At 43.6% G+C, this 25,055-nt stretch overlaps 1 protein-coding gene across 6 annotated transcripts in view; it reads right to left on the bottom strand.

Annotated features, from left to right (window-relative positions):
- Nucleotides 1–25,055, bottom strand: part of LOC143835330 (uncharacterized) — a 337,087-nt gene that overhangs the window by 100,703 nt on the left and 211,329 nt on the right. For all 6 annotated transcript variants that reach the window (XR_013230097.1, XR_013230098.1, XR_013230099.1 and 3 more), the window contains one exon: nt 6,178–6,323. Coding sequence is in view for 3 of the 6 variants with exons in the window: in XM_077332771.1 (XP_077188886.1) it covers nt 6,178–6,323 (146 nt within the window). In the remaining 3 variants the exon portion in view is untranslated. The remainder of the gene's footprint in view (nt 1–6,177; nt 6,324–25,055) is intronic.

The following is a 25,055-nucleotide window of genomic DNA, read 5'->3' as shown; positions in this document are numbered from 1 at the left end:
GTATCTTTTAGCTCCAGGCTAACAGTGGTGGTGGGGAAGTGTGGGACTCCACTGGCTAATAGTATTTTCTTGGCTCCTGTTGGGTGCTGGTATTGGCAAAGATATATGAGATTAGGGTCTTGAAATAACTTGCAACTGCTACTATAGTATGCTGCCTGCCTCTCCAATATGTGTGCATACACGGAGAGGTTAAAGAGATCTCAAGACCACGGAAATTCTTCAGAACTGCTCTCCTCACCTAGAACTGGATCCAGGGATTCCTCATCAAGGGCAGCTACCTATTGAAGACGAGGAGGTGTCCCAGGCATCATGAAGTACTTGAGCAATGAGATAGATTACAGAGAACGTGAGGAGAGGAGCTGAGCAGAATGGTCAGGATGGGAAAGGAGTGAGGAAGCAAAGGAAGTTGGGGGAGAAGGGCAGGAGGAAGGGAAAGAAGCGGAGGGAGCTCTCCAGCCCACCTGTGAATCTGATGGTTGTTGTTTGCAAGCTGCTTAACAATTTGCCAAGTGCTTCAGTGCTCCACACATGGACAGACCCACCCTGCTGTATTAAGGCGGGCATAAAATGGAGAATTGCATTTCACTGTCGCTTCCTGAGCTCACAGTCAAGCGGCCCGTTTGTTTGTACAGCAGAGGGTGCCAGATGGAGCAAGCCTGCAATGAATGACAATTTCTTTTGGCAGCTTTGAACACAGACAGTTTGTACTGGCTCATATCCACATAGGAAGCCAGGTCAGGGCAGCTCCACGAATTCAGCAACGGGAGGAAGCCCCCTTTGATGACCATAAATTGCCTTCAAAGCATTGTCTGGGCTTCACAGCATCTTAAAATATACAGCAACCTTCACAGCAATGATTTGATCCACTTTGGAGATTTCCTCCTTGGGCGTTTGGTGAGTGAAATAAAACACCCCTCTTGCCTAAACTCTTCCCATTTGTCTGTGTTTGAGCTGGAAAATCCCTTTCAATGGTAAACACTGCCACCCCTCTGCTTTTTATGGAGTCTTCTGGCTAAAGTTTAGTTTGGGTTTGGTTGCACTAAAACACATGGAGCAAAATATTATCTCTGCCTTGTAAGATCGAGTGTTTCCTGATGGTCCCTTTCCGTTGGAAACCACTGGCTGTTTCTGCTCTGTGGTTCTGAGATCCTGCAGCCCGTGGGGGTTTGGGTTTACCCTGAAGACAAATAGCATTTCCTGCCTTCCAAAATAGATCATTGTAATGATGCTGGTGACAGCAATTTATAGCAAAGATGACAGATTACCTTGGCAAAAAGAGCTAAATAAAGTCCCTACTTTGGTCCAGCAGACAACCATCTCTATTGCATCTAAAGCTGCTTTAGCCCAGGAGTGTCCAACATGCAGTCTGGGGGCCGGAAGCAGCCCACTCTTATTTGGCCTGAAAGCAGTTGATGTGATGCAGGGAAGGCAGGAGGCATCGCAGGGATGGGCAAGTAGGTGCAAACGGTGAGATGTGTGTGGTCAAAGCCGTCAAGAAATAGAAAGGAAATGGCTGAGGGGGTTAAGAGGCTGTGGTAAAAGAGTATGGGGCAATGGAAGTGAAGGTAGAGAAAGAGGAGGCATATTCTCCCCCCTCCTGCGGCCTCTGAATGGATTGGCAAAGCCACCACATGGGGAGGTATGGAGCCAAATGATTGGTGCGGCTATCCGATCTCTTCTTCAGTTCTGTCTACCGTGGCTGGTAGAGACTCTCCAGGGCTTCAATTGGAGATCTTTGACTTCACTTACTACCTGATCCTTTTTAATTGGAGGTATTTGGGATGATACATGGGAATTGCCACTGAGCTAGATGGACCGTTGATCTGCTTAAGCATAAGACAAGTTTATATATGTTCTTTTTATATTAACTTGGAACATCTCAGGTCAGCTGGTGAGGCCAACTTTCTTCTTAATTCAGAACAGCACAAAGTATGAGGCTTCCGACAACAAGTTAAGGAATCATATTTTAGGAATATCCATGGTTGTTTAACTGCTTTCTTCCTTATATTGTTTAGTTGTTTTCCCCTCACCCTGGTTTTAATTTCAATGATCAATTAACTTCTTTCCTGTTTTACAATTTATCATACTGTTTTGTTAATTTCGGGGATGAGATTGTTTGGACCAGGGTTAGTGAAACTGCGGCCCTCCAAATGTCCATGGACTACAATTCCCATGTGCCCCACTAAGTGTTCTTAGTATTGTACTGTTAGCCATCTACGTTGCTATCACTGTGACAATGAGTTCCACAAGTTTCTTATGCTAATACTTTGTTACCAAGGGCAAATCAGGCTCACACCTCAGACTCAAATGCTCCCTTTATTCTCATTACGTTTATTGCATGTGGAAGGTGCTTAGTTAAGTTGGGGATACCCTGTTTGCTTGTTCACACTAGACAGATTCCACAAGTTCAAATACATATGAAGTTTCCCAGTTTACTTGATGCCTTCTACCCATGGTGAGAGAAGCAAAGGGGAAAAAATGTAAGTCCATTTTCCAAACCCAATCTTCCCCCAACGAAGACTCCCCCCCAAAAAAGGTATCATGTGACTGGGCTCCAAGATGCAACAAAATTATTTCTAAAGCAGCAATTAAGTTCCCCCCTTTTAAACTCTACCCTTAAGCCAATTTTTCTTTTCCTCTTTTATCAAGTTGTCCAGAAACAGAGAGGATCCAAAATGAAATTAAGATTTGGGTTTTGGTGTAAAACAGCAAAACATCCCTGTGCCACCACACCTTTTTAAGGCTTTGCTTAGAGAAAGGAGGCTCACATTTAACAATTGTGTTCTGCACCTGCAGAAGTTACAAGGGAAGATCGATTATTGTCCCTTTAGTAGGTCACCAGGCCCATAACTTATCAGACTGGAAGGCTCATTGCCTTTGACCTCTCAGTTACCTCAGTGAATAAATCTCAAACCTGGGCAGGCATGCCATTGGTTCAAATGCTTCCTGGAATATTATTTCTGCTCAAGATATTTCTTCATTACCAAGCATCCCGTATCACTAATGACACGATCTTTTAAACCATTATGTAACTTGGGTTCCTCATGTTCAGCAGAGTGTGAAGTCAGTGCCTGGGCTTGGGAAATATTTGATTCTGAGGCGCAAAGCTTAAAATTCATGTGGAGTTTAAGCCTGAATTTAAAATGAAAGGTGCCAAAGTTCCATGTGAGAAGTCAGAGGAGATTTTAAGGTGGTTAAATCAAGCTTCGTAATTCCTTTCTGTATGTATATCTTTGTGCGCGCCTCATGCAAGCTCACCCACACAGTCTCTGCTTGTCACACAGGTCTTAAAGGCACTGGAGATAACCCGCCAGCAGTCTTAATAATGGAATCCTAAGAGTCATTCTTCCCCGAATACAGTGGGACTTACTTCCAAGTAGACCTGCTAGGCCACAGAGTCAATTGAAAGAGATGAGTCCTGGGAGTAAAGTATTAAAAAAGGGAGGGAAAGAATCAGGCAAGAGTCACCCTCCATAGCTTGCACTTGACTTATTTTGCTTCCGCACAGCCAAAGACCGCTGGTGGGAGCTGGGTTTGCAGCAATTTGCAAGTGAGCTCCACCAGCCATCAGTAATAAGTGCTGCTGAGCTAGCCCAGGAAAGAGGCCGGAAGGGCTGCTATGCTGCAGTAGCAGCAGGCAGCTCCCTCTACTGGGCACCTCCGTTGACATGTGTTTGGAGCAGAGGCAGCCACAGAACAGGGAAAGTGCCACTAAGATAATGTTGGGGTTGTCTTGACTCGCTTGCTGTGATCTTGCAGGAGAGGCTTCTTCTTCTACCCCCCCCCCCGCCATGACAGCTTCTAGTCTTCCTTTGTCTCCCAGAGCTTCAGAGCAGCAGGTGGCAATCCAAAGAGCCACGTGCAGCTCCCAAACTGTGAGATATCACTGAGTATCCTGAAAACAACAATCCCTCATTTAGACACATTGAACTGCTGCCTGTGTGACTCCGGGGGAGAGCCCAACTCTGTTGGATTTCTCTATGATCATCAGAGGCCCTTCGTTCTTTGCCCCTGATATCCTGAGAACGATGGGTGGCCGCAGGAGAGATGGCATTTCCTGTGGTAGTGCCATGGCTTTGGAAGCCTTCTGCACGAGGTTTGCCATCCTTGCAATCGATCCACAGAACGCTCAGGTTCTTACACAGGATTTCGTACATGATTTTGCCATTTCTGTGGGACTAGTACATTTCGGTGGGACTAGTTCCATTTTTAAAGGTGTTGATACTATTTGTTTTTGTTAACATTTAAATGCTGATTTAACCTGACATTGGTTGTAATTTGCTTTTAAATGATGCTTGCTTTTTGAGCTTTTCTTGGAATGGTAGTCTTCGTACTGTGAATGTTCTGTACATCACCTCTACAGGAGTTCGGCTTTGTTAATGGAAGAGGTGGGATACAAATGCTCCACTAAAAATATCCATATGTGGGAGGCATGAAAGGTGAAGACTGGGCACCTGGTAGTGAATGCACAGTATGCATGCTTGGAGGACTGATGGGGGGAAGGCAGGAGGGAAAGGGCTCAGTATGGCACAGAGGGAGGGAAAGATCACGCCAAGGACTTACAAAGCTGGTTAATGAGAGAAACATTGGATGTCAAGGTAATCCTTCTAGCTACACATACTGAACAGGTTAATCGCTACAAATAACCCCCAAGACCAAACTGGTTGTATACAAAGTGCAACAAGTTCAATCTAAAGCACAGCAAATGTCCTCTGAAGTACTGTTGAGGCATGGTTAGAATCATAGAGTTGGAAGGGACCTCCAGGATCATCTAGTCAAAATCCCTGCAGAATGCATGAAATTCACAACTACCTATTCACCCACAGTAACTCCAATTCCATGTCCAGATGATGCCCCTCCCCCCCCCCCAACCAGAATCCCTGAGTCTGGTCTAGAAGAAATTTGCTTCCCAATGCCAAAGTGATGATTGACATTTCCCTGGGCATGCAAGAAAGGCCACAGGAGCCAAGCACTGAGGCAGTCCCTTCTGCTCATTTATTCACAATCTGTCTAAGTTCACAGAATAGCATTTCTGTCAGATGTCTATCTAGCCTCTGCTTTAAAACATCCACCAAAGGAGAATCCACCACTTCACGAGGAAGCCTGTTCCACCGAGGAACCGCTCTGTCAGGAACTTCTTCTGGATGTTTAGCCAAAAATTCTTTTGAATTAATTTCAACCCATTGGTTCTGGTTCGAGCTTCTGAGGCAACAGAAAACAACTCTGTTCCATCCTCTATATGACAGTCATTTAAGTACTTTAAGATGGCTATCATATCTCCTCTTAGTCATCATCTCTCCAGGATAAACAGACCCAGGTCCCTCAACCTTTCCTCATATGTCTTGGACTCCAAATCCCTCACCATTTTCACTGCCCTCCTCTGGACATACTCCAGTTTGTCTACATCTTCCTTCAGTGGTGGTATCCAGATCTGAACACAATACTCCAAGTGAGGTCTAACCAAGTCAGGGTACCATCACCTCGTGCAATCTGGGCACTATACTTCTTTTGATACAGCCCAGCGTTCCATTTACCTTTTGAATGGGTTTGGCTTAACGGGACTGATTGACATTTGAATGGGTTTGGCCTCACAGGACTGAAGCCAGGATCCATGACAAAATAAATGACATCAACGTTCCTTAATGACTGTGGACTTTTCCTCAATGGGAGTTCAATTCCTGATAGCTCTGTTAAGTATTATTATTATTAATAAACTTTTATTCCAGCAAGCTCAGGACAAATCACAATATAATTAAAAGCACATTCCATTCTAAAACACATTATAAAATCCAGTTAGGTAAAAATTCCTAATACAATTTCCACTCCAGTATTGCCAATAAAATCCCCAGTGTGAAGGGGGAGGGGGGCTGATATAAACCTCTCTAAGGAGTATAGTCCTGTGAGTGTAGATGCAGGCAGGGAGGCCTATGAGATTAGTTCTTAATTATTGACCTCAACTGATGGCTTGGTAGAACAGGTCCAACTTACAAGCCTTGTCTGAGGTCCCACAGGACTCTGATCTCATTTGGCAGAGCATTTCACCAGTAAGCAGAAAAGTTGGCAACATGGGTCTTCTCCTAGCTGAAGGCTGGTATGCATGCATGCATGTGAAAATAAAGCACAGCTGGTTTGATTTTTAGGAAAAGGGAAATACCCATGATCATACAAATTCCTTACCGTGAACCCTTGTTTCCTAAGAGGCACATCGGCAGCCATGAATTGACTGAGGCACCTCTGAAATACAGGATCTCTCTCTCTCTGATGCGGGGTAGTGGATCCGGGAAGACTGCGTCTCTGCCTTGAGTTGTGCTCCATTTGTACATCTGTAAATAAAGCAAACATTACAAATGTACCCAAGGACACCTGTGTTTTCTGCTCCCAATGGAATCATCCCAGGAAGCTCTCACCTTAGAACTCCTTGCCAGGGCAGAGAGGGTGACTATATGAATGAAAGTCTTGCTAAAATTGATTTCAGGTCACAGTTCTAATTGGTCCTCTGGATATAGCAACAGGTTTCCAAATAGTCTGTATGATCACTTGACATGTGACAAAGAGCCCATTGGCACAGAATAGGGAAGGGAAATAAATCATCATTGCACAGCTGCCAAGCTGGATGTGGCTGTCCATAAATGGGGAATTATAAGAAATGGTCTAGCATCTATCAGTGCTTTGAATGTGAAATATCAAGGCCTAGAATGCTTTGATACAATATATAAGAAAAACAGCCATTCGATCAATTCTCCCTAGAAAAAAAGATGAGGCATCTGTTTTTGCAAACAAGTATCCTGAACATGCAGTGTTACTTTCCAGCAAAGAAGAAATAAACATAACCAATCCTGAAATAATCAGGAATGACTTGGATATCAGAGACACGCAGTCCCTTACTGATGGCTTTGAGGTATGGTTTGCTTCTGATATTATGCCAGCAGAGGGTGCTCTTAAACAATACAATCCTACACAGCATAGGTGATCCAAGGATTGACTTTGTTGAGAAGATTCAGGTGGGTAACCCCTGCTGGTCTGAATCAACAAAACAGTTTAACGCTTAATTCTGGGTATAAGCATGCACACACAAAAACTTGTACCTAGTATTAAACTTTATTGGTCTTAAAGGTGCCTTTAGACTCAAACTTTGTTTTGTTGAGAAGAGTTCTGAACTATTTTATTTCTGAGAGGGACACCTGATTTTTGAGACTTATGTAAAGAGAAAGTATAAGTCATATATAAACCTTGAATGAAATAATTTCTAAAAAGGACAGTGCTAACAATTTTTGCATTTTCTTTGTTAATGGGATTATCCACTCAATTAAGGGAGGCATGCAAGCCACACAATCTGAGAATTTGAAATTAAAAGCACACAAACAAACTATACATTTATTGAGCAATACATCAGTTCTGTAGACAAATTCTAATGTTGCATAAAATGAAGGTGATTCTTAACCTCCAGATTAGAGGACTGTAGCATGCTCTGCATGGGGATGCCTTTGAAGATACCTTCCGATTGGCACAAAATACAGCAATAAGAATTTTGTCTGGGGTCAGTCTGTATTAACTGCGCTGCCTATTTACTCCCGGGGTTCAACTGAAAGTTGCTGTCTTTAAAACTCTTCATGTCCCAGGGCTTCCCTATCAAACCACTTCTCTAAGGATACACTAACTACATGCCAGCTACATTCTTTTTTTTAAATCACTTTTACTAAAGATTTGAAGATATAACATAAAAGAAAAAGGAAAGATATAGAAAACATGAGGAGAAAAAAAGGAGAAATAAGAAGCTTCTAATTTTATTTATGATGATTATAAATCAAGTCATTATCTGTTATAGTATGATATTTAAAAAAATATAAACCCCTCTTTTTTCTGTATGCTCATATTTTCTCCCCTTCATCCTCAAAACCATACACTACCTTTTCATTTATGTTTGTATCATGCAAAAAGTCTATAAAAGGTTTCCAATTAGCAACAAATACAACAATTTGTCTTTTCTCTGATTAAAGAAGTTAAGTTTGGCCATCTCTACTAGTTGAACCATTTTTATCAACCATTCTTCTATTGTGGGTAATAACAAGCTTTTCCATTTTTGAACATATAACAGTCTCACTGCTGTAATCATATACAGAAACAAAGTTCCATATTCCTCCCCCCCCCCATTCTTTCCCCATTAATCCCAGAGGAAACATCTCTGGTTTCAGCCTTTAGTATCTTCTGGATTAAAACATGCATTTGTATATTTTTTCCCTTTTTTTGCTTCTTACATGTCTAACAAAGATGAAAAATTGTCCCTTAATGATGTTCACATTTCTAACAAATTTAGACTTTTTTGTACACTTTTATAAGCTTCCAAGTGACAAATACCAATGATACATCATTTTGTAAAAGTTCTCCTTGACTAGAGCACAATCTAAACTTAAGACTTTGCCCACATATTTTCCCATTGTTCCATTTGTCCAATGTTTTCCACCCATTTTTACCATACATTCTTTCACAGATTCTTCCTGTCTTAAATTTCAATAAAATTTTATACATCCTGGCAATAATATGCTCATTATTTGTACATAATTGTATTTCAAAAACAGTCTTCACTTGATCAAAACCATGTGTACCAGTTACATTCTTCAGATAGTCTTCTCTAAGGTCTATTTTAGGATTGTCCATCTGGCAATAGGCTTTTTCTGTGGTAAATCCAATTCTCTGGAATAGCTTTTGGGAGAAGATGCAGTGAGAGCACTGACTTTTTGCATTCCGGAAGACGTGTGGAATAGGTTCACTGCAGAGGGCCATTGTAGTAGAAGGGAAACTTTTTGAGTGGATCTGTCCCTCCCCCCTGTATGTTTTTAATCTTGTTGATGAAATGTTATGTTTTTATATATATATTTGCAACTTGTTTCTTTGCTAGCCACTTTGAGGCAAAGGAGGTGAAATAGTATCTAGGAATTTTCTAGCAATACACCCCTTCCTCATCCACCCACACTCATATAAACATCTGGAAAACCATACACATAAATAGGCTACAACATAACTGCCTTTTGTAAACGTACTTGTCTGTTATTCTGTAAGACCACACTGACCAGTAGCACCTTGACTAGTAGCACAATCAAGCCTTCTTTCTCTTGGGACCAGTATATGCTTGTATTAGAATTTGAGGAATTAACCGGGTCCTAGTCCCTACAGAGAAATAGAGCTGCAAAATTTGGAAAATTTTTTAAAAGTTTCAAAAGTATGCAGTTATTCGTCACCTTTGTTGATGAGGCACAGTTCCAGACTTAAAGCGCTTTGAAGTTTAAAAGAGAGAATCTTTACTGCATGGTTATTTATAGAAAAAATATCCCATTCATCTGCTTCAGTATCCTTACTGAAGCAGAGTACAAAAGCTTAAAGTGTAGTTACAAAGAAAACACATTGCAAGCCCCTATGGCTAGCTTTGCAGGCAGGACTACATATAAAGAGAGCAGAGAGCCTAATGGCTGCTCCTTGCTTCAGCACACACGCACATAGATCTTCTTCCCGAAGAAGCAGGAAGTGAATGGGAGACCACCTGAAACAAAGGAATCCCCAGGACATGTGCTCATGGTTTTTCCATTGCAACCTCACCTGTGACCACTCAAAGCTCTAGTGAGCTTATTAACAGCCCTTCAAGGCTGACTTTACCAAATTACTTGCTGATTGCTTGCCAGTGCCCTCTCTATTCAAATATTCAAGACAGCAGTCACTCTAGGTGTACAAGGAACAAGCCCAGTTTAAGGATTCGCAGGATCCACTGAACCAGGGCCCACTGAAGGTTTCGCAGGGCCTTTGCAAAACACAACTGTCACTGTTAATTGTGCTGCACAAATAATAGCAGGGCATCCCTCCCAGGGACAGTTGGGATTTTGGAAGCCAGTGACACCTTCACTTTGCTGAAAACATTTATTGAATTTTGGTAGGATGTGCAAATGCAATGCTCCAATATCTAAGGGGACCTTCACACTTATGCGGCTTGTGGTCCACACACACCTATGCTCATGCTCAGTTACTAGCAGAGCCTGCGAAGGACAAGTACATCAGCAGAATTCAAAGTCATAAAGTCCACCCCCCAAAGCATCCATTTTCAACAGGTGAACTGATCAAGGTAGCGAAATCAGCCTCTAAGGGAAATAAAAGTATAACTGGAAGAAATGGAGCCTTCTCAGCTCATCCTCTCAGGACTGTTTTATCATGTGATTTAATGCTTGAGATTTAGAGAGTGGAACTCAGGTTTTCCCAAACATTTCCATATATATATATATATATATATATATATATATATATATATATATATATATATATATATATATATATATATATATATAATGTGTAATTGTTGGCTTTACTTGCCTAGGCCTTGTCCATAATACATAGCCCCGTTTAGTGCAGCAGATAACAGCCATAAATAGAAAGCAAAGTGAAACTGAAACTTGCCCTCTGGCATGTGGGATCTATACTTCTAGGGCACTGTTTGAACCAGTCCTTTTGTATATTGGATATGATTTTATGGAAGGTCTGCAGACACACACACCCCGTCCCCCGCACAAGATACAGGGATGTTCCCAAATAAGCTGACTTCATACAGGGCTGCTTCACAAATGCCATTTCTTATATCCAAAGATAGCCCTTGTGTAAGGGAAAATGGTATATGAACAACATATTGTATAAAGAAATGTGTGTGTGGGGGGGGGGTTGATAAAAAACAGCCGGGCACTTATCATGGCCGCTGTTGATGTGGTGGGTCAGGGCCAGAAGCCCCCTGAGAGAGGAGCACGCATGCGCTGTATTAGGTGTGCCCCTCCTCCCTTTGTCCATGAGCACCTGAGTGGTTTCCCTCTCTCCTTCCCATGTGTGGTAATGGTGAAGTTATGTGTGTGTATTGTCGCAGCTGGAGTCAGCACGGTAAGAGCCTGTTGTCAGGGGGCCCATTCTGCATACTTGGCCCCCGGGGTTGGGGGTCTCATTAAAGAGACCAGCTGAGATCGGGCGTGGTCTACCTGGCTGGGTGGCCGGGGGCTCATAGCCGAGCGACCCTCGAGGCACCAAAGTGAGGTGGATGCCTGGTGAGCCTCATGAGGGTCACTTCCTGGTGAGGGATTCCGGACGTGGTGGACCTGCTCTCCTGACTGAGATCAAGTGGGTCCCATACTGTCCAAGGACCTCGGGTTGAGCAGCCGAATGGCTGAGGAGTCAGGCTGTGCTAGGCCAACCTTTGGAGGAGAATAAAATGGCCGCGGCCTGATTTATGCCAAAAGCGAGTTGCGTCTTCCTTGGCGGAGATGCCACCCTGTTAATCAACATTTGTTTTGAAGCTCCTGTGTTTGGGGATTTGAAACACTTGTAATCATCACAAAAACATTGGTTTCCCTTTTTTCTCTCTGCAGGGATTATCCTGTTCAGTACCTGCTTTCTCAAGACCAGGGCAGCTTGCCAGTTCATCTTACCTATTTTATGGATTTCAGTTTGATGATATCTTTTCCACTTTCTAAGCAGGGAAAGGCCTCTCACTTCTTTCCTCCCATTCCTTGAACAACTTATAATTTTGTCTTTCACATGCCCACCCATCTCACCCCAGTTTCCTTTCTGTTCTGAAGAAAGCTGCGCTTTAAATATATTTGTTATGCCTGACTCTATCGGTAGTCTGGAGATGACTCCCCAGGTCCCATATGGAGGCTGGAATCCCTGGGTCAGGCCAATTTTGAGGTAGGCTCCTTGGGACATGACATGGCATGGCCAGTCACACCAGCCTTGACAAGTGCCCCTCCTGCCCATCTGCCTGCCTGCCTCCTCCCTTCCCTCCATGGCCAACCCAAGACACATGGTCCCTGCCTTCCCTGGACAATCATCTCACAACCTTGGGCACCTTTCTCCATCGTGGCTCATGCCCCTTGCTGTCCTTGCCTGAGACTAGTCCGCCTAAGAGGGCACACTTACCCATGCTTTGCATTGAGACTTGAGGGGGTTGCTGGTTGGTTGGCAGGTCTGGATGGCACAAACAGGAAATGGGTGGGAGCATCAATGGGTGTCTGGGGACCAAGTGAGCCCCATCACATGTGGTTCGGGTGTGAGAATGGTGGCTGCAAGGAGTACCTGGCCCCAGAAGAAGTCCCCTACTGCAGTGGTCCCCAACCTGCGGGCCGCGGCCCGGTGCCGGGCCGCAAAGGCCATGGCACCGGGCCGCGGCTCCCTCTCCCCGCCCCGCCCCCGCAGTAAAAAACTTCCCAGGCCGCAAGCTTGCGGCCCGGGAAGCTTCTTACTGCAGGAGGCGGGGAGAGGGAATCAGGGCCGGGCCGCGCCTGTGCGGGCCACGCCCGCTCGGCCCGATCCGTGGGCGCGGCGCGGCCCGGGTGCGGCCCGCGGGCGCGGCTCGGGTGCGGCCCGATCCGCGGGCGCGGCATGGGCGCGGCCCGATTCGTGGGCGCGGCCCGCGGGCGTGGCCCGATCAGCGGGCGTGGCCCGCACGGGCGCGGTCCGCGGGGGCGCGGCCCGATGCCCTGCCGGTCCCCAGCCTCGGAAAGGTTGGGGACCACTGCCCTACTGCATGAAAAAAGGATTTTAAAAAATCTTAATTTTTATTATTTTTTATTTTACTTATTAGATATTAGAATTAGAAGAACAACAAGAAGAAGAACAAGAAGAAGAAGAGTTGGTTCTTATATGCTGTTTTTCTCTACCCAAAGGAGGCTCAAAGCGGCTTACAATTGCCTTCCCTTTCCTCTCCACACAACAGACACCCTGTGAGGCTGAGAGAGCCCTGATATCACTGCTCGGTCAGAACAGTTTTATCAGTGCTGTGGCGAGCCTAAGGTCACCCAGGTGGCTGCATGTGGGGAGTGCAGAATCAAACCCGACATGCCAGATTAGAAGTCCACACTCCTAACCACCACACCAAACTGGCACTCATCCATGGGGAGAAAAGGAACCATGTGGGGTCCCTGGTACTGTGGGGGGTCTATAGCATGTGCTACATACGCTGGTGAGGGGTGACTAGAGGCACACAAAATTTAATGCCTTCAACATGGTGGTAGAATTCCCTAGTTCCTCATAGCACAAAGCCTCTCTATGAATGCTAGGATTTCAGAATCCATTCTAGGTTCCACAATTCATCAAAGAAATATTACAGAGCAAACTGAAACCGTTTTGCACTCCATGAAATTGTTGGTCAAACCATTCTGCCCATCTCTAATTAGGGCTACTTTGAGAGGCATTTCAGGACCTGAAACAGGAAAGCAAAGATCACCCTTCAAAGTGGAGAGTTGTTCTGACACCAAACAATTCATGGAGCCACTACTAAAGCTACAAAATGTGCAGCAGATGTCAGAAAATGCCTGAGTATACAAAATGGCTTCCCATCACTTCACAGAATGCGCCTCAAATTCGCCCAAATGTAGAAGAACCTTATGTCCATTCCTGAAACATTTCCACCACACTCCAAGGTCTGGTCCCAATTTACACTTCAGAACACTTCAGAAACTCACCCATTTCTAGCTATATTTCAGTAGATGGTGTTCCTGTGGGTTACAGTGTACAGAGTTACCCATTCTTATCCAATACAAATGGTCCTCTGCTAGTACCAAACAATAGCACTGGCTGAACTAACTGGATTTCTGCTCCTGAGTGACCACAGGCATTAAGCAGAATAATATAACATACATTGCAGGAAGACTCCCCCCTACCTCTATGTGTGCTCTATGGAATCCACGGCATATGGCACTGAGCAGCTCAGAATGTCTGCATTATATATATATATATCAAATAAAACAAGACACCAAAACCTCAGGTTACATGAGTTATTGCTCCATCCTTTGATGCTTTAATGCAAACTAAACTGATCCAACCGACACTCATTTTGGTTTACCTTCCTTGAGTTTAAAGAATAATAGAAGATGACAGTTTATGGTTTTCCGCCTCTGGATGGCAGTAACTCCTGCTTTAGCATTCATGACCCAGAACTGTAATATCCTCTAGCAAGGGATTTCCTTTGCCTTGTCAGCCGGCTGTCCAAAAGAAACACTTAATTTCGTTCACTGCAGTCTTTATAATCCACATCTGAAAGCTAAATACAGGCACAGAATCTGGGTAATGTTAGAATGCTGATAGCATTAAAGCTTCTCTGAGAAATAACTGGAGCAAAGGAAGAAAATGATTGGTGTGGTTATTTCCACTACTCTTATATCGAGTTCAAACATTGTTCACATAAACAAAGGATTGTAGCTGAGCTAATCAGATCCTTTACCTTGAAAACAATGAAAGCACATAATGCATGCAAAATATAATAAAATATATATTGGCATATGGCAAACAGAATAGCAAGGAGATAGAAACCTTTAATACGGTTAGTATTTACTTTGAAAACATAACCATGTCTGGAATTCTTGATTGTGATTTTTATTAGATTATAAGACTTTTAGGCAGTTAGCATGCAGCATGGAACATCAAATGGTTTAAATCTACACTGTATTGATTTTATTCTAGTGCTCGTAAAACGGCAGCAGAGATAGATACAGCAGTTCAACAAAGCATTTGCTCTCGCTACGGCCACTTTGGACTGCAATCCGATGGACCCAATTTTGCTCCCCATTTTCACATTTCAGCAAATGTTAAATGCCAAACATTATCCAGATAGCCTCCAAACACTGACATATGGGCTCAGTATTCTCTGAATGTTTGAAATGTATATTTAACAGCCTATAGCACTGAAATGCAAAGTTTGATAGCCTGCTGACACACACATTTAATAAATAACATGAACTGGAGTTTGTACTTCGGTGGGAAATTTGGGGAACTGAAAACATTTGCAAATATTCATACATACCACCTCTGATCTTTCCCCCTACCTTTCTACATCACATTTTCTAGGTCACATAAACAGGATTATTTGAACATTCCTCAACCACATTTTCATTCCGCAAGAGAAGACTAAGATTTTACACAGTATTTCACGACATTCTTACAGAAAAACCAATGCAATCCTCAATTAATATATGCCTTTTATCCCAGATGTATTAAGTGGGAACTGGATTATTTTGGTGATCATTATGCTGTTTCCCATATCAAACACGAAAAAAAATCCAGACCTCTGTCGGAAGTCATACAATTCCCTATGACAAATTGTCAAAATGTATTTAGAAAAAAAAAGAATCAGGTTAATGAAAGGGTTTTTTTTTAAATCTGTTTTACGATCAAAACAAGATGCACCTTGTTTAATCACATGCCTACATCATGTTCCCTATGGTCCGATGAACTGCTGTAGGCAGGAATTTTAATACTTGTAATCACAATTGATCCCCTTCCCCCTCCCCCAGCTTTTGTCCCGCTTCTGTAAAGGCTCACGTAGGTTTTACAGTCTTCTTTAAACCAGGACAACTGAGGTCTGACACAACCAAACCCACATTAATAAACTAGGCCAGGCCTTTAAGCCAGTGCAAGATCTAGCAGTTCACTTTGTGTTTTATATTTGTTCCCACTGAGTCCCAGTAAGAGTTGACCTGAGGCTCTTGCAATTTCTATTTTCAAATGTTATTTGTTATGATTATGTTAGGTTATTATTGTTATAATGTTATTACTGTTATCACCTGTTACCATATGTTATCTGCCCTGAGCCCTCGAGGAGGGTGGTATATAAGTAAGTAAGTAAGTAAGTAAATAAATAAATAAATAAATAAATAAAGATACTAGAATCTTGATCAGTTCCTGTCCAGGTTTTACTTGTGTGACTGGAGACACTGGCTAGAAGAATTCCTACAAAAGGCTCTGTGCTCTTTCATTTATTTTGCCTGAGCAAAGTTTCTCTATGGGTAAAGAGACTAGCAGCATCTTCCTGGGTGCTTGTATTATCTAACATCCAGAGTGCCATTGGCCCTGCTGCTGCTGCTCTGGTGAAGGAAAATTGACCTTTTTCTCACCCTTGCTAGTAGTGAAGGCCAGCCATTGTTGGGCAGATACCAGACTTGGCTCACTGGCACGTTGATGGCATCCTCTTTCCACACTGGCACTGAGAAGTAAGGGTTAGTGTGGCACAGTCATTAGAGGGGGTTCAAATCCCCACTTCTACCATGAAATCTCACTGGGTCACCTTGGGCTGGTCATGCACTCTCAGCCTCACAGGGTTGTTGTGACGGTAAAATGGTGGCGGGAACCTGTAAACTGCTGTGGGTCCCCACTGGGAAGAAAGTGGAGTATACATGACGTAAGGAAAGAAAGAAAGAAAGAAAGAAAGAAAGAAAGAAAGAAAGAAAGAAAGAAAGAAAGAAAGAAAGAAAGAAAGAAAGAAAGAAGGCCTGTAAATGCTAGATAATATAGTGATTTAAAATATTCAGAATGCTTCAGTATTCTTCTTCTTCATACAAAGAACTAAGGGACAGTGGCTTGCCTAGAGTCCTCTAGCCAGATTGCAGCATTCAAGGTAACATTGAACCAAAGGAGCTCAGATTGCTTTTTCCTAGCCCAGCTGCCAAACAGTAAGTGGTCTATCGATTTCCACACTCAAACACTACAAGTGAAGAGTACATATCTGTCCAAAGAAAGGATCAACTCTTAACTGGTCTTCCAGTCTAAAATCCAAGCCAATGGGTGGAGTACCGAGAAGGATGCAACACACCCCATAATCTAACCCACCTGGAGTCCAAGGAGGAAGGCGGGATATAAATGTAATAATGAATAAATAAAATAAATAAGCTTGCTATGCAGTTCAAGAAGACTGGCCTGAGTGAAATAGTTGCAAGTGATACCATTACACACTTGGTACTGTTTTATATGTAACAAATGGTGAGCTACTCGGGTTGATGGGGTTATCAGTGAGAATTACTGATTGGGACATGGACAATGGACAATCCCACCTATTGTTCTGAGAGGAGGAAAGCAGAGCAGCCTTTACACAACGCTGTAGTATAATATCATAACAGCACTTTTGTCCTTGTGGCTAATGACAGCATTGTACAAGGGCACTCATGAATGCTAGAACTGCTATGGAGTTGAGTTTGGGAGTTTCCGAGGTCATGTTTGTAATCCAAAATGTAACGGAAGATGGCAGTGAGCAAAAGTTCAAGACAATGTATAGAAAACGCGTCCAGGGTAAATTAGCTTTAAAGGAAAGGAGAGCTGTTGGAGGGTTCCTTGAAGCTTGTTCCTCAAAGTGCTCTGTAAAAAGGCAGCTGCCCTGAGAAAGTAAAAGTACTCCAAGACTTCAACATGCTTATGTATGGAGTATTTTTTCAGGCATCTAAGAAAAGTACTAAGTGACTTTTCAATGTCTTTTTCATGTGGATTTGTCTGAATGAGCATCCACATGAAAACTGTCACATCAGAGGAAATTGGATTTTTTGGGTGTGGAAATACATCATGTGAGCAGAGGTGGCACGTGGCAGTCCAATGGTGGTGCAAGAAAACAGAGAGCACTATTGGGCGCAGAGAATCAAAACAGGCTAATATGGGGGGGGGGCACTGTAAAAAGACACAGAAGTTGAAAGAACCCATTAAATGTGAAGAGAGGAGTAAACAGATGAGTTTACTGGAATCCTGAGGCCTGGGAAGCTGACCGGTCAGCTCTCCCCCAGTACCTTTCTATTGGGGCCAACAGCCATGGCCAAAGTAGTCCAAGTAAGAAGCTGTACCTTCTAGACACATAAGCATTCTACTGCCAAACTCATCCTTGGCTACTACTTCTAGGGTGATATTTTCTCCAGAGGCCCACCATTGATTCCAGTAGTATTAAAACAGTAGAAGAAGATAAGCTAATTTTATACCCCACTTTTCACTACCTGAAGGAGTCCTAAAACAACTTACAAACACATTTTCCTTCCTCTCTCCACAACAGACTTCCTGTGAAGTAGATGAGTCTGGGAGAGTGCGGAGAGAACCGTGACTGGTCCAAGGTCACCCAGTAAACTGCCTGTGAAGGAGGAGTGGGGAATTTAACCTGGTTCTCCAGATTAGAGATCACTACACCCACACTGGCTCTTGCCAGTAGCAAGCCCTTCAAGGACTGAGGAAAGAGCTTGCCAGATATCCCTCAGGGCCTGTTGGTCTCCACCGCTGTGCTGACAGCCATAGTCAAAGCATCCTTCATAAAGACACTCACCTAGGTATGTTAATCTGGTTAGCAGGCCTATCTGTGGCAGCCACATCCAGGTTTGTTATGGATTTTATGCTGTAGCTACATTGTTGATGGTATGATGCAGTTTATTTCCTATTATTTATATTGCTGTATTTATTCAATATGTGAAAACTGGTTGGGGGGAGAGTACTGGATTAAACTGCCTTAACAAATAATTAATGCAGATAACCAACATTTATATTATGGCACTGCAAGAAACAAAACTGATCTGCTGTAGAGAGGACAAAAGAAAGATTAAGGCAGGGCCAGCTGTTCCAGGTAGAAAGGTGGCACCCTGAGGCAATGACCATTTCACTTAAATTCCTCAGAACTCCCCCCCCCCCTTTTTTTAACTACTAGGTGTAATGTGTACAGTCAATCTGCAGGAAACCCAATAAACCCTCTATATGTGGGACCATAAAGCTATGGTTTAATTATGCCTTCTGAACTGTGTGGAATTTCTGGAGGCTGGCATCTCAGCGTGCCATGGCATCAGCGTTTGTGTTTCTGCGGTGCCCTTTTGTATAATAGCAAGCAAATAAGTCCTCAAAGGCGCAGAGTGGTAACATTCAGTCACTGAACTACAGACACAACGTCATAGAAAACACATGTTCCAGGGGGATAATACTATGAATACTATGCATGAATTACCATGGAGGACACCTCATTATGGACAAGAGAAGGACTGCAGTGGATATGCAGCAGTGGATATTCAGCCACCCTAAACTTACTGCCAGTGAAACAGGCATTTAAAAAGATTTAGTAGAGGAAGTTCTCAGTTATTAGTAGATGAGGTTCTCAGTTGTGAATGGGGGGCAATCCTTCTGCTATAGGGGGCAGGGAGGGGAGTAGGGAGTGGTTCCTGTTGGCAACACAGGATAGGACCCACAGTAATGGGTTTAAGCTACATGTAAAATGATTATCAGGAGTCAGTCAGAGTAGTTCAGCAGTGGAATAGGCTGCCTAAAGAGGTGATGAGCTCCCCCTCCCTGGCGGTCTTCAAGCAGCAGCTGGACAGATACTAATCATGGGTGCTTTAGGCTGATCCTGCATTGAGTAGGGGTTAGACCACATGGACCCTTCTAACACTAGGATTCTATAATTCTGGAAGTTTTGCACAACAGTTTCCTGTTGTTATAGTGTTAGTGTTGGCTATCATGGTTTTGATGCCCTAGAACAGTGGCCCGCAACCTGCATGTGCGGCAGGTCCATGCATGCGTGTTTGTGCCATACACGGTCGCAAACGCGCATGTGCAGCAATTTCACGCATGTGCAAAACTGTTGTGTATGCACATTTGTGCTCCTGGTGGGGCCGCAAACGCACATGCGTGGCACTTTCGTGCATTCGCGCATGCATGGAACTGCCGCACGTGCGCGTTTGCAGACGAGCATGGCGCAAATGCACATGCATGGAACTGCCACGCATGCGCGTTTGCACCAGCGGTCGCACTTCCCTCTCCCCCACCCTCCCGCAGAAAGAAGCTTGCAGGGCCGCAAGCTAATCGGCCGCTGGGAAGTTTCTCACTGTGGGGGGGGGGCAGGGAGAGAGAGCTGCAGCCTGGTGCCGAGGCCTTCGCGGACCGGCACTGGGCTGCGGCCCGGTGGTTGAGGACCACTGCCCTAGAAAATAGATGGCACGTAAGTCAACAGAGCTCTTATTAGGCATATACAGTTGAACTAATCAAAACGAAGAGACTTGTTCTTTAATGTTGTTACAAGTAATCCAAACTGAAAAATTAACAAGAGTCAGTAATATTTGGATCTGGCTTGATTCAGATACTTGGCTATCCGGTTTAAATTTCACAGATGTCAGATGGAGAAAAAGTAAGGAGAGAATTATTCAAAATTAATCAATAGCGCAAATCTTGCCGCCAAAAGAGATTGTGCAGTTTTTCCCAATGCATTTTTGAAATCTCTACCACATGATTCCGGGAGTACACAAACAAGGGACACTAACCCTTGCCCCCACCCACCCCTTAACCCCTTTCTTCAGCTTACCTCCCAGTCCTGCTCTGCAGTGAGACTGGCTGGGAGATGCTTTAAGTGCCAGAAATGCAGCAAAGTGAGGCACGGAGGGGCAGGATTTCAGGCTCCTTCACCTACACTTTCTGATTCGGTTTCGAAACAATTAAGAAGGGAACTGGTACCCTTATACAAGATGATTTTCTTATTAAAGAACGTTCTTGCCATTCATAGATTTGTGACTTGCAATTTCACATACCGTATTTGCCGGCGTATAAGACGACTGGGCGTATAAGACGACCCCCCCAACATTTCCACTCAAAATATAGAGTTTGTTACATTACATTACAGTACTGAAGTGCACCCGGCGTATAGGACAACCCCCCCCCCCACTTGGAGGCATGTTTTTCAGGGGGGAAAAGTAGTCTTATATGCCAGCAAATACTGTATTCCCGGTCCGTGGCACAAACATGAGATCCAGCATGGCACTTCCCCACACACTTTTAATTATGCACTGAAAAGAAAAGCAAATGATGCAGAGTGAGGTAAAGGGGCAAAGGGAAGATGGAACAGAAGAAGAGGAAGAAGAAGAAGAGTTGGTTTTTATATGCCGCTTTTCCCTACCCAAAGGAGGCTCAAAGCGGCTTACAGACGCCTTCCCATTCCTCTCCCCACAACAGACACCCTGTGGGGTGGGTGAGGCTGAGAGAGCCCTGATATCACTGCTCGGTCAGAACAGTTTTATCAGTGCTGTGGCGAGCCCAAGGTCACCCAGCTGGTTGCATGTGGGGGAGCGCAGAATCGAACCCGGCATGCCAGATTAGAAGTCCGCACTCCTAACCACTACACCAAACAGGAATAAAATGCTAGCTAGTGCTCTAGTAGCATCACTGCACTGTCTCAAGCCTGTTTTTTTACTCTCACCATGCCAACATTATAACCTTTACAATTTGCAGGAAATTTTGATTTGCTGCTGGGAGGCAGCAGACCCGCCCAATAGATTTTGCCATTCACGATGAGATCAGGAATGGGCCCAATGCAAATGACAAGGATTTTAGGGTAGTGTATGTTCTTTTTGCCCACTTATGGCTTTTTTAGGTAGCTAGATGTTTGTCTCTCCTGCTGAGGAAGTCAGACTCTTAGACCCAGCCCCATAGCAATGCAACCTAGCAATGGGCTAGAGCAGGAGTGGCCAAATCATGGCCCTCCAGTTGTCCATGCACTGCAATTATCATGGTGAATTTTCATCCCTACCCCAAATTCCTTTTTTATTCAGAAATAATATTCTGCTGGAGATGAGCAGCTAATGGGAAATTGGGAGAACCCCGCTAGTAGGGCAAGGGCCTCATATTCCTTTTAGCATAACGTTCCAAAAGCCACTCTTGATGTTCACTGTAAGCCTGTGTCACATTGGGCCAAGGGAGCACTCTTCCGTGCAACAGCCAAATAATATTAAGGCGATAAATTGTAGCACAGACAGAGCATTGTTTTCAACTGTATCCTTAGTAAATAACATTAAGGCATTCATTTCTCATTAGGGAATTAGCATCTTGCATGCAATCTTTGCGTACAACATTTCACTGTGCCTCAGGATCAGCTGGGCCAACCAAGAGTTCAAAGAGACAACTGTCTTGTTTTCATTTCACCACATTTGACACGGTCTTTTAATCTGATCTTGTTAGCTCTCTTCTCTTTATGCTCTGGATGTCATCTCTGTAGTACATGGCAGATGTCTGGTTTTCCCAAGGAAGGACTTATTTTCTACAGAGCATACCTACTTGCTCATTCTTGCCTCTGTCCTTATCTGGTCTTTCATTATGCCTCCCCTCAGTTTTCTTTTTCCACAGTACTCTACACACTGTTCTTCCAGCCACCTTACCTCTGAACTTAGAAGACGACATTCAGTTGCTTTGCATGCAGAAGGTACCAGATTCCTTCCCTGAAATCCGTTTAAAGGGCCTCTGGAAACAGGTGATGTGAAAAACCTTGTCTGCTTGAGACCCTGCTGCTGCCGGTCAGAGCAGACAATACTGAGCTTGATGGACCAGTGGTCTCAATCAGAATTAGGCAGTTTCATTTGTTCCAGAGAGCTTTCCTTCTTCCTGACCTCGTCTCAGTCTTCAGCCTATTCTACATATCTACTCTTATTGGTTATGAACCAGCCACTGATTTTGTTAAAAATTATTTCACTGTGTTGCCTCACTGTATTCCTTCTTAGGTATGCAGTGCAGTACACAGGCTTTGTGCTGCCAGCATGTTCTTCCACAGTTCAACTGAGTCCCACTGCTTCCTTCTCCTTGCTGCATGACTGCTCTACTTAGGAGACAACTGTTTAAACAGACAATTAAACCAGTCATAAAGCATAGAGCTCAGTCATAAATAAATAGTGTTTCAATAACATCCTACACTTCAGTGTTCACCTAAGTAGCCCTTATTGATGTGGATAAGTTAGAAATGGCAACATCTTTGCACATACCCAGTTTTGCCAAAAACTGATGCAATCCTCTCCAGCAGGGGTTTGCAGCTGTTCAGCTCGCATGTAACAGACACCTTTGAAGATGGTAAGTCTGATGGTCAAACCTATTCGTGATGAAATCTGAAACATCTGCTGCTTGTGTGAAGCAGGATCTTTTAACATCGCCCCTTCTAGCAACCTGGATGGACCTTTAACCATATTCATACATAACAGTCAGCTTTCAGGTCAATTTCCTTATACTCTTATCTTCACACTGAGAAAAAGAACAGAGGGTGGGGCGGTGCAAATGTGGACATGGAGTTGCAGACAGAGCAACTGATTTGCCAGAATATTTTCACCAAATCAGATTCTAAATGTAGACTCCAAATTTGTGGCTGGCATTCTGCACCTGTGGTTTCTCCCATCGCTGGTCAGGGGTCCAATCATAGCATGTGTTTTGCATTTCTATTTATTTATTATTATTTGATTTCTATCCCGCCCCTCCCGACAAGTTGGATTGGTTCAGCTCACAACAATGATTTAAACAATATTGGGAGAGTAGGTGGTCCCACCTCCTGTCATGCCTTCCCCTTTTTAAATCTGAGTATGTGCAATAATGCTGTGACGCCCCCCTCCAAATTGAACCCCACCATCCCTCAATTCCCATGGCACTCTAATCTCCAACGAAAGGCGGGGTGTGTGTCTTGTGTTGATGTGCACTCCATTGCATGCATGAAGACAAAACATGTTAGCCACCATTACACAACTGTTTATCTGTATGAGAGTTATGTAGTGCCTTACCGCAGGGGTAATCAACCTGTGGTCCTCCAGATGTGCATGGACTACAGTTCCTATGAGCCCCTGCCAGTGTTTGCTGGAGGACCACAGGTTGACTACCCCTGCCTTACGGGACACCCAGGCCCTGACAGAACTTGGACAGTTCCACAGGGCCTGCAAGAGAGAGTTCTTTTGCCAATCTCTTGACAGGGACTAGTGATCCTAGAACATCAGCCTCCCCTACCAAAGCACCCTCCCATGGAAACATCTTAGCCTGGATACAGACCCACTGAAGGGGATTATACTAGAAATATAAACAGATGTGGTTTTAAATGGCTTTAAAATGTTACTCATTTTTAACTTACATTGCTATTACAATAAAATCAGAGTCCAGTAGCACCTTTAAGACCAACAAAGATTTATTCAAGGCGTGAGCTTTCGAGTGCAAGCAGGTTAGTCTGGGGAAGAGTGCTTGCACTCGAAAGCTCACACCTTGAATAAATCTTTGTTGGTCTTAAAGGTGCTACTGGACTCTGATTTTATTGTGCTACTTCAGACCAACCGGCTACTCATTTGAATCTCACATTGCTATTGTTATTGTAAATTGTAGTACACTGCCCTGAGCTGAGAGGGTGGTATATAAATCAAACTTTTTTTTTTAAGTAGTGAAAGGGGTCAGAAGTTAAACCCTGTTCCAGGAATGCCAAGAGCTATCATGGACCCCCCCCCCAAAAGAAAAATTCCCTGAGGGACCACCCTTACACTATTCAGACTAAAGCCCTATATTCTATAAAAACAAATCACATGACTTGCCCAGCTCCTTGGTTCTCCTGAATGAACAAGGCCGCCAACTGTTGTCCCCCTCGCCCCCACCCTGCCAGCCCCAGCTACACATTGGCTCCATTTCCACGCATATCTCATCTTCATAATGATGCCTATTTTTGCTGGTGGTGGAATAATAGTCATTCAGATATGCACATTTGTAACCCAACAGATGAACTAAAAAAAGATAGTAGATCAAATAGGCTTCCAAATTAAGAGGAAGGAGGGAATCCTCCTTGATTTATCATTTTCATTATCAACAATGCATGGGTTTTTGTTGTTGTTATAGGAAGGGTTGTAATCCATTAACAATTTCTTTTATATTTTGATATTTCACCATCCAGATAAAACGTTCAGAATTTTCTGTAGGGGTTATGAATTGTTACTCTCAGATCTTAGCAGGGCTGGAGCTATGGAATCTCCTATAAAAGGGCTGTCTCCTCAAGACAGAGATATGCAGAATATTACAGATTGACTCCTCAAGATTACAGATGTGCAGGATATTTTGATGGTAGAGCATCTGCTTGGCATGCAGAAGGTCCCGAATTCAATCCCTGTTATCTCCAATCTGGTAGTAGGTGATGTGAATGACCTCTGCCTGAGACCCCAGAGAGCTGCTGACAATCAGATGATACTTTGATGGACTAAGAGTCTGATTCAGTATAAGGCATTTTCATAAATTCATGTGTTCATTTATACTGAGTCCACTAAATAATGCAACAATGAGAGATTGCAACATGATAACACCTACAGAATAGTTGTTGTTGTTTAATAATTCTTATGATGTTTGATATAAGCTGTTCCATTTCTGTACTTTTTTCTTCCTACTATGAATCTCAATTACATTATAAGAAAGGATACTCAAAACCCCACTGATTTGGCTTGCATTCTATTTGGCCATCACAAGCTGGAAGATAATTTTCCTTTGGGTTGTTCAACTGT

Source organism: Paroedura picta, chromosome 4 (assembly GCF_049243985.1).
Source record: "Paroedura picta isolate Pp20150507F chromosome 4, Ppicta_v3.0, whole genome shotgun sequence".
In the NCBI taxonomy this organism is placed as follows: Eukaryota; Metazoa; Chordata; class Lepidosauria; order Squamata; family Gekkonidae; genus Paroedura; species Paroedura picta.
This window is presented reverse-complemented; position numbering and strand designations above follow the sequence as displayed.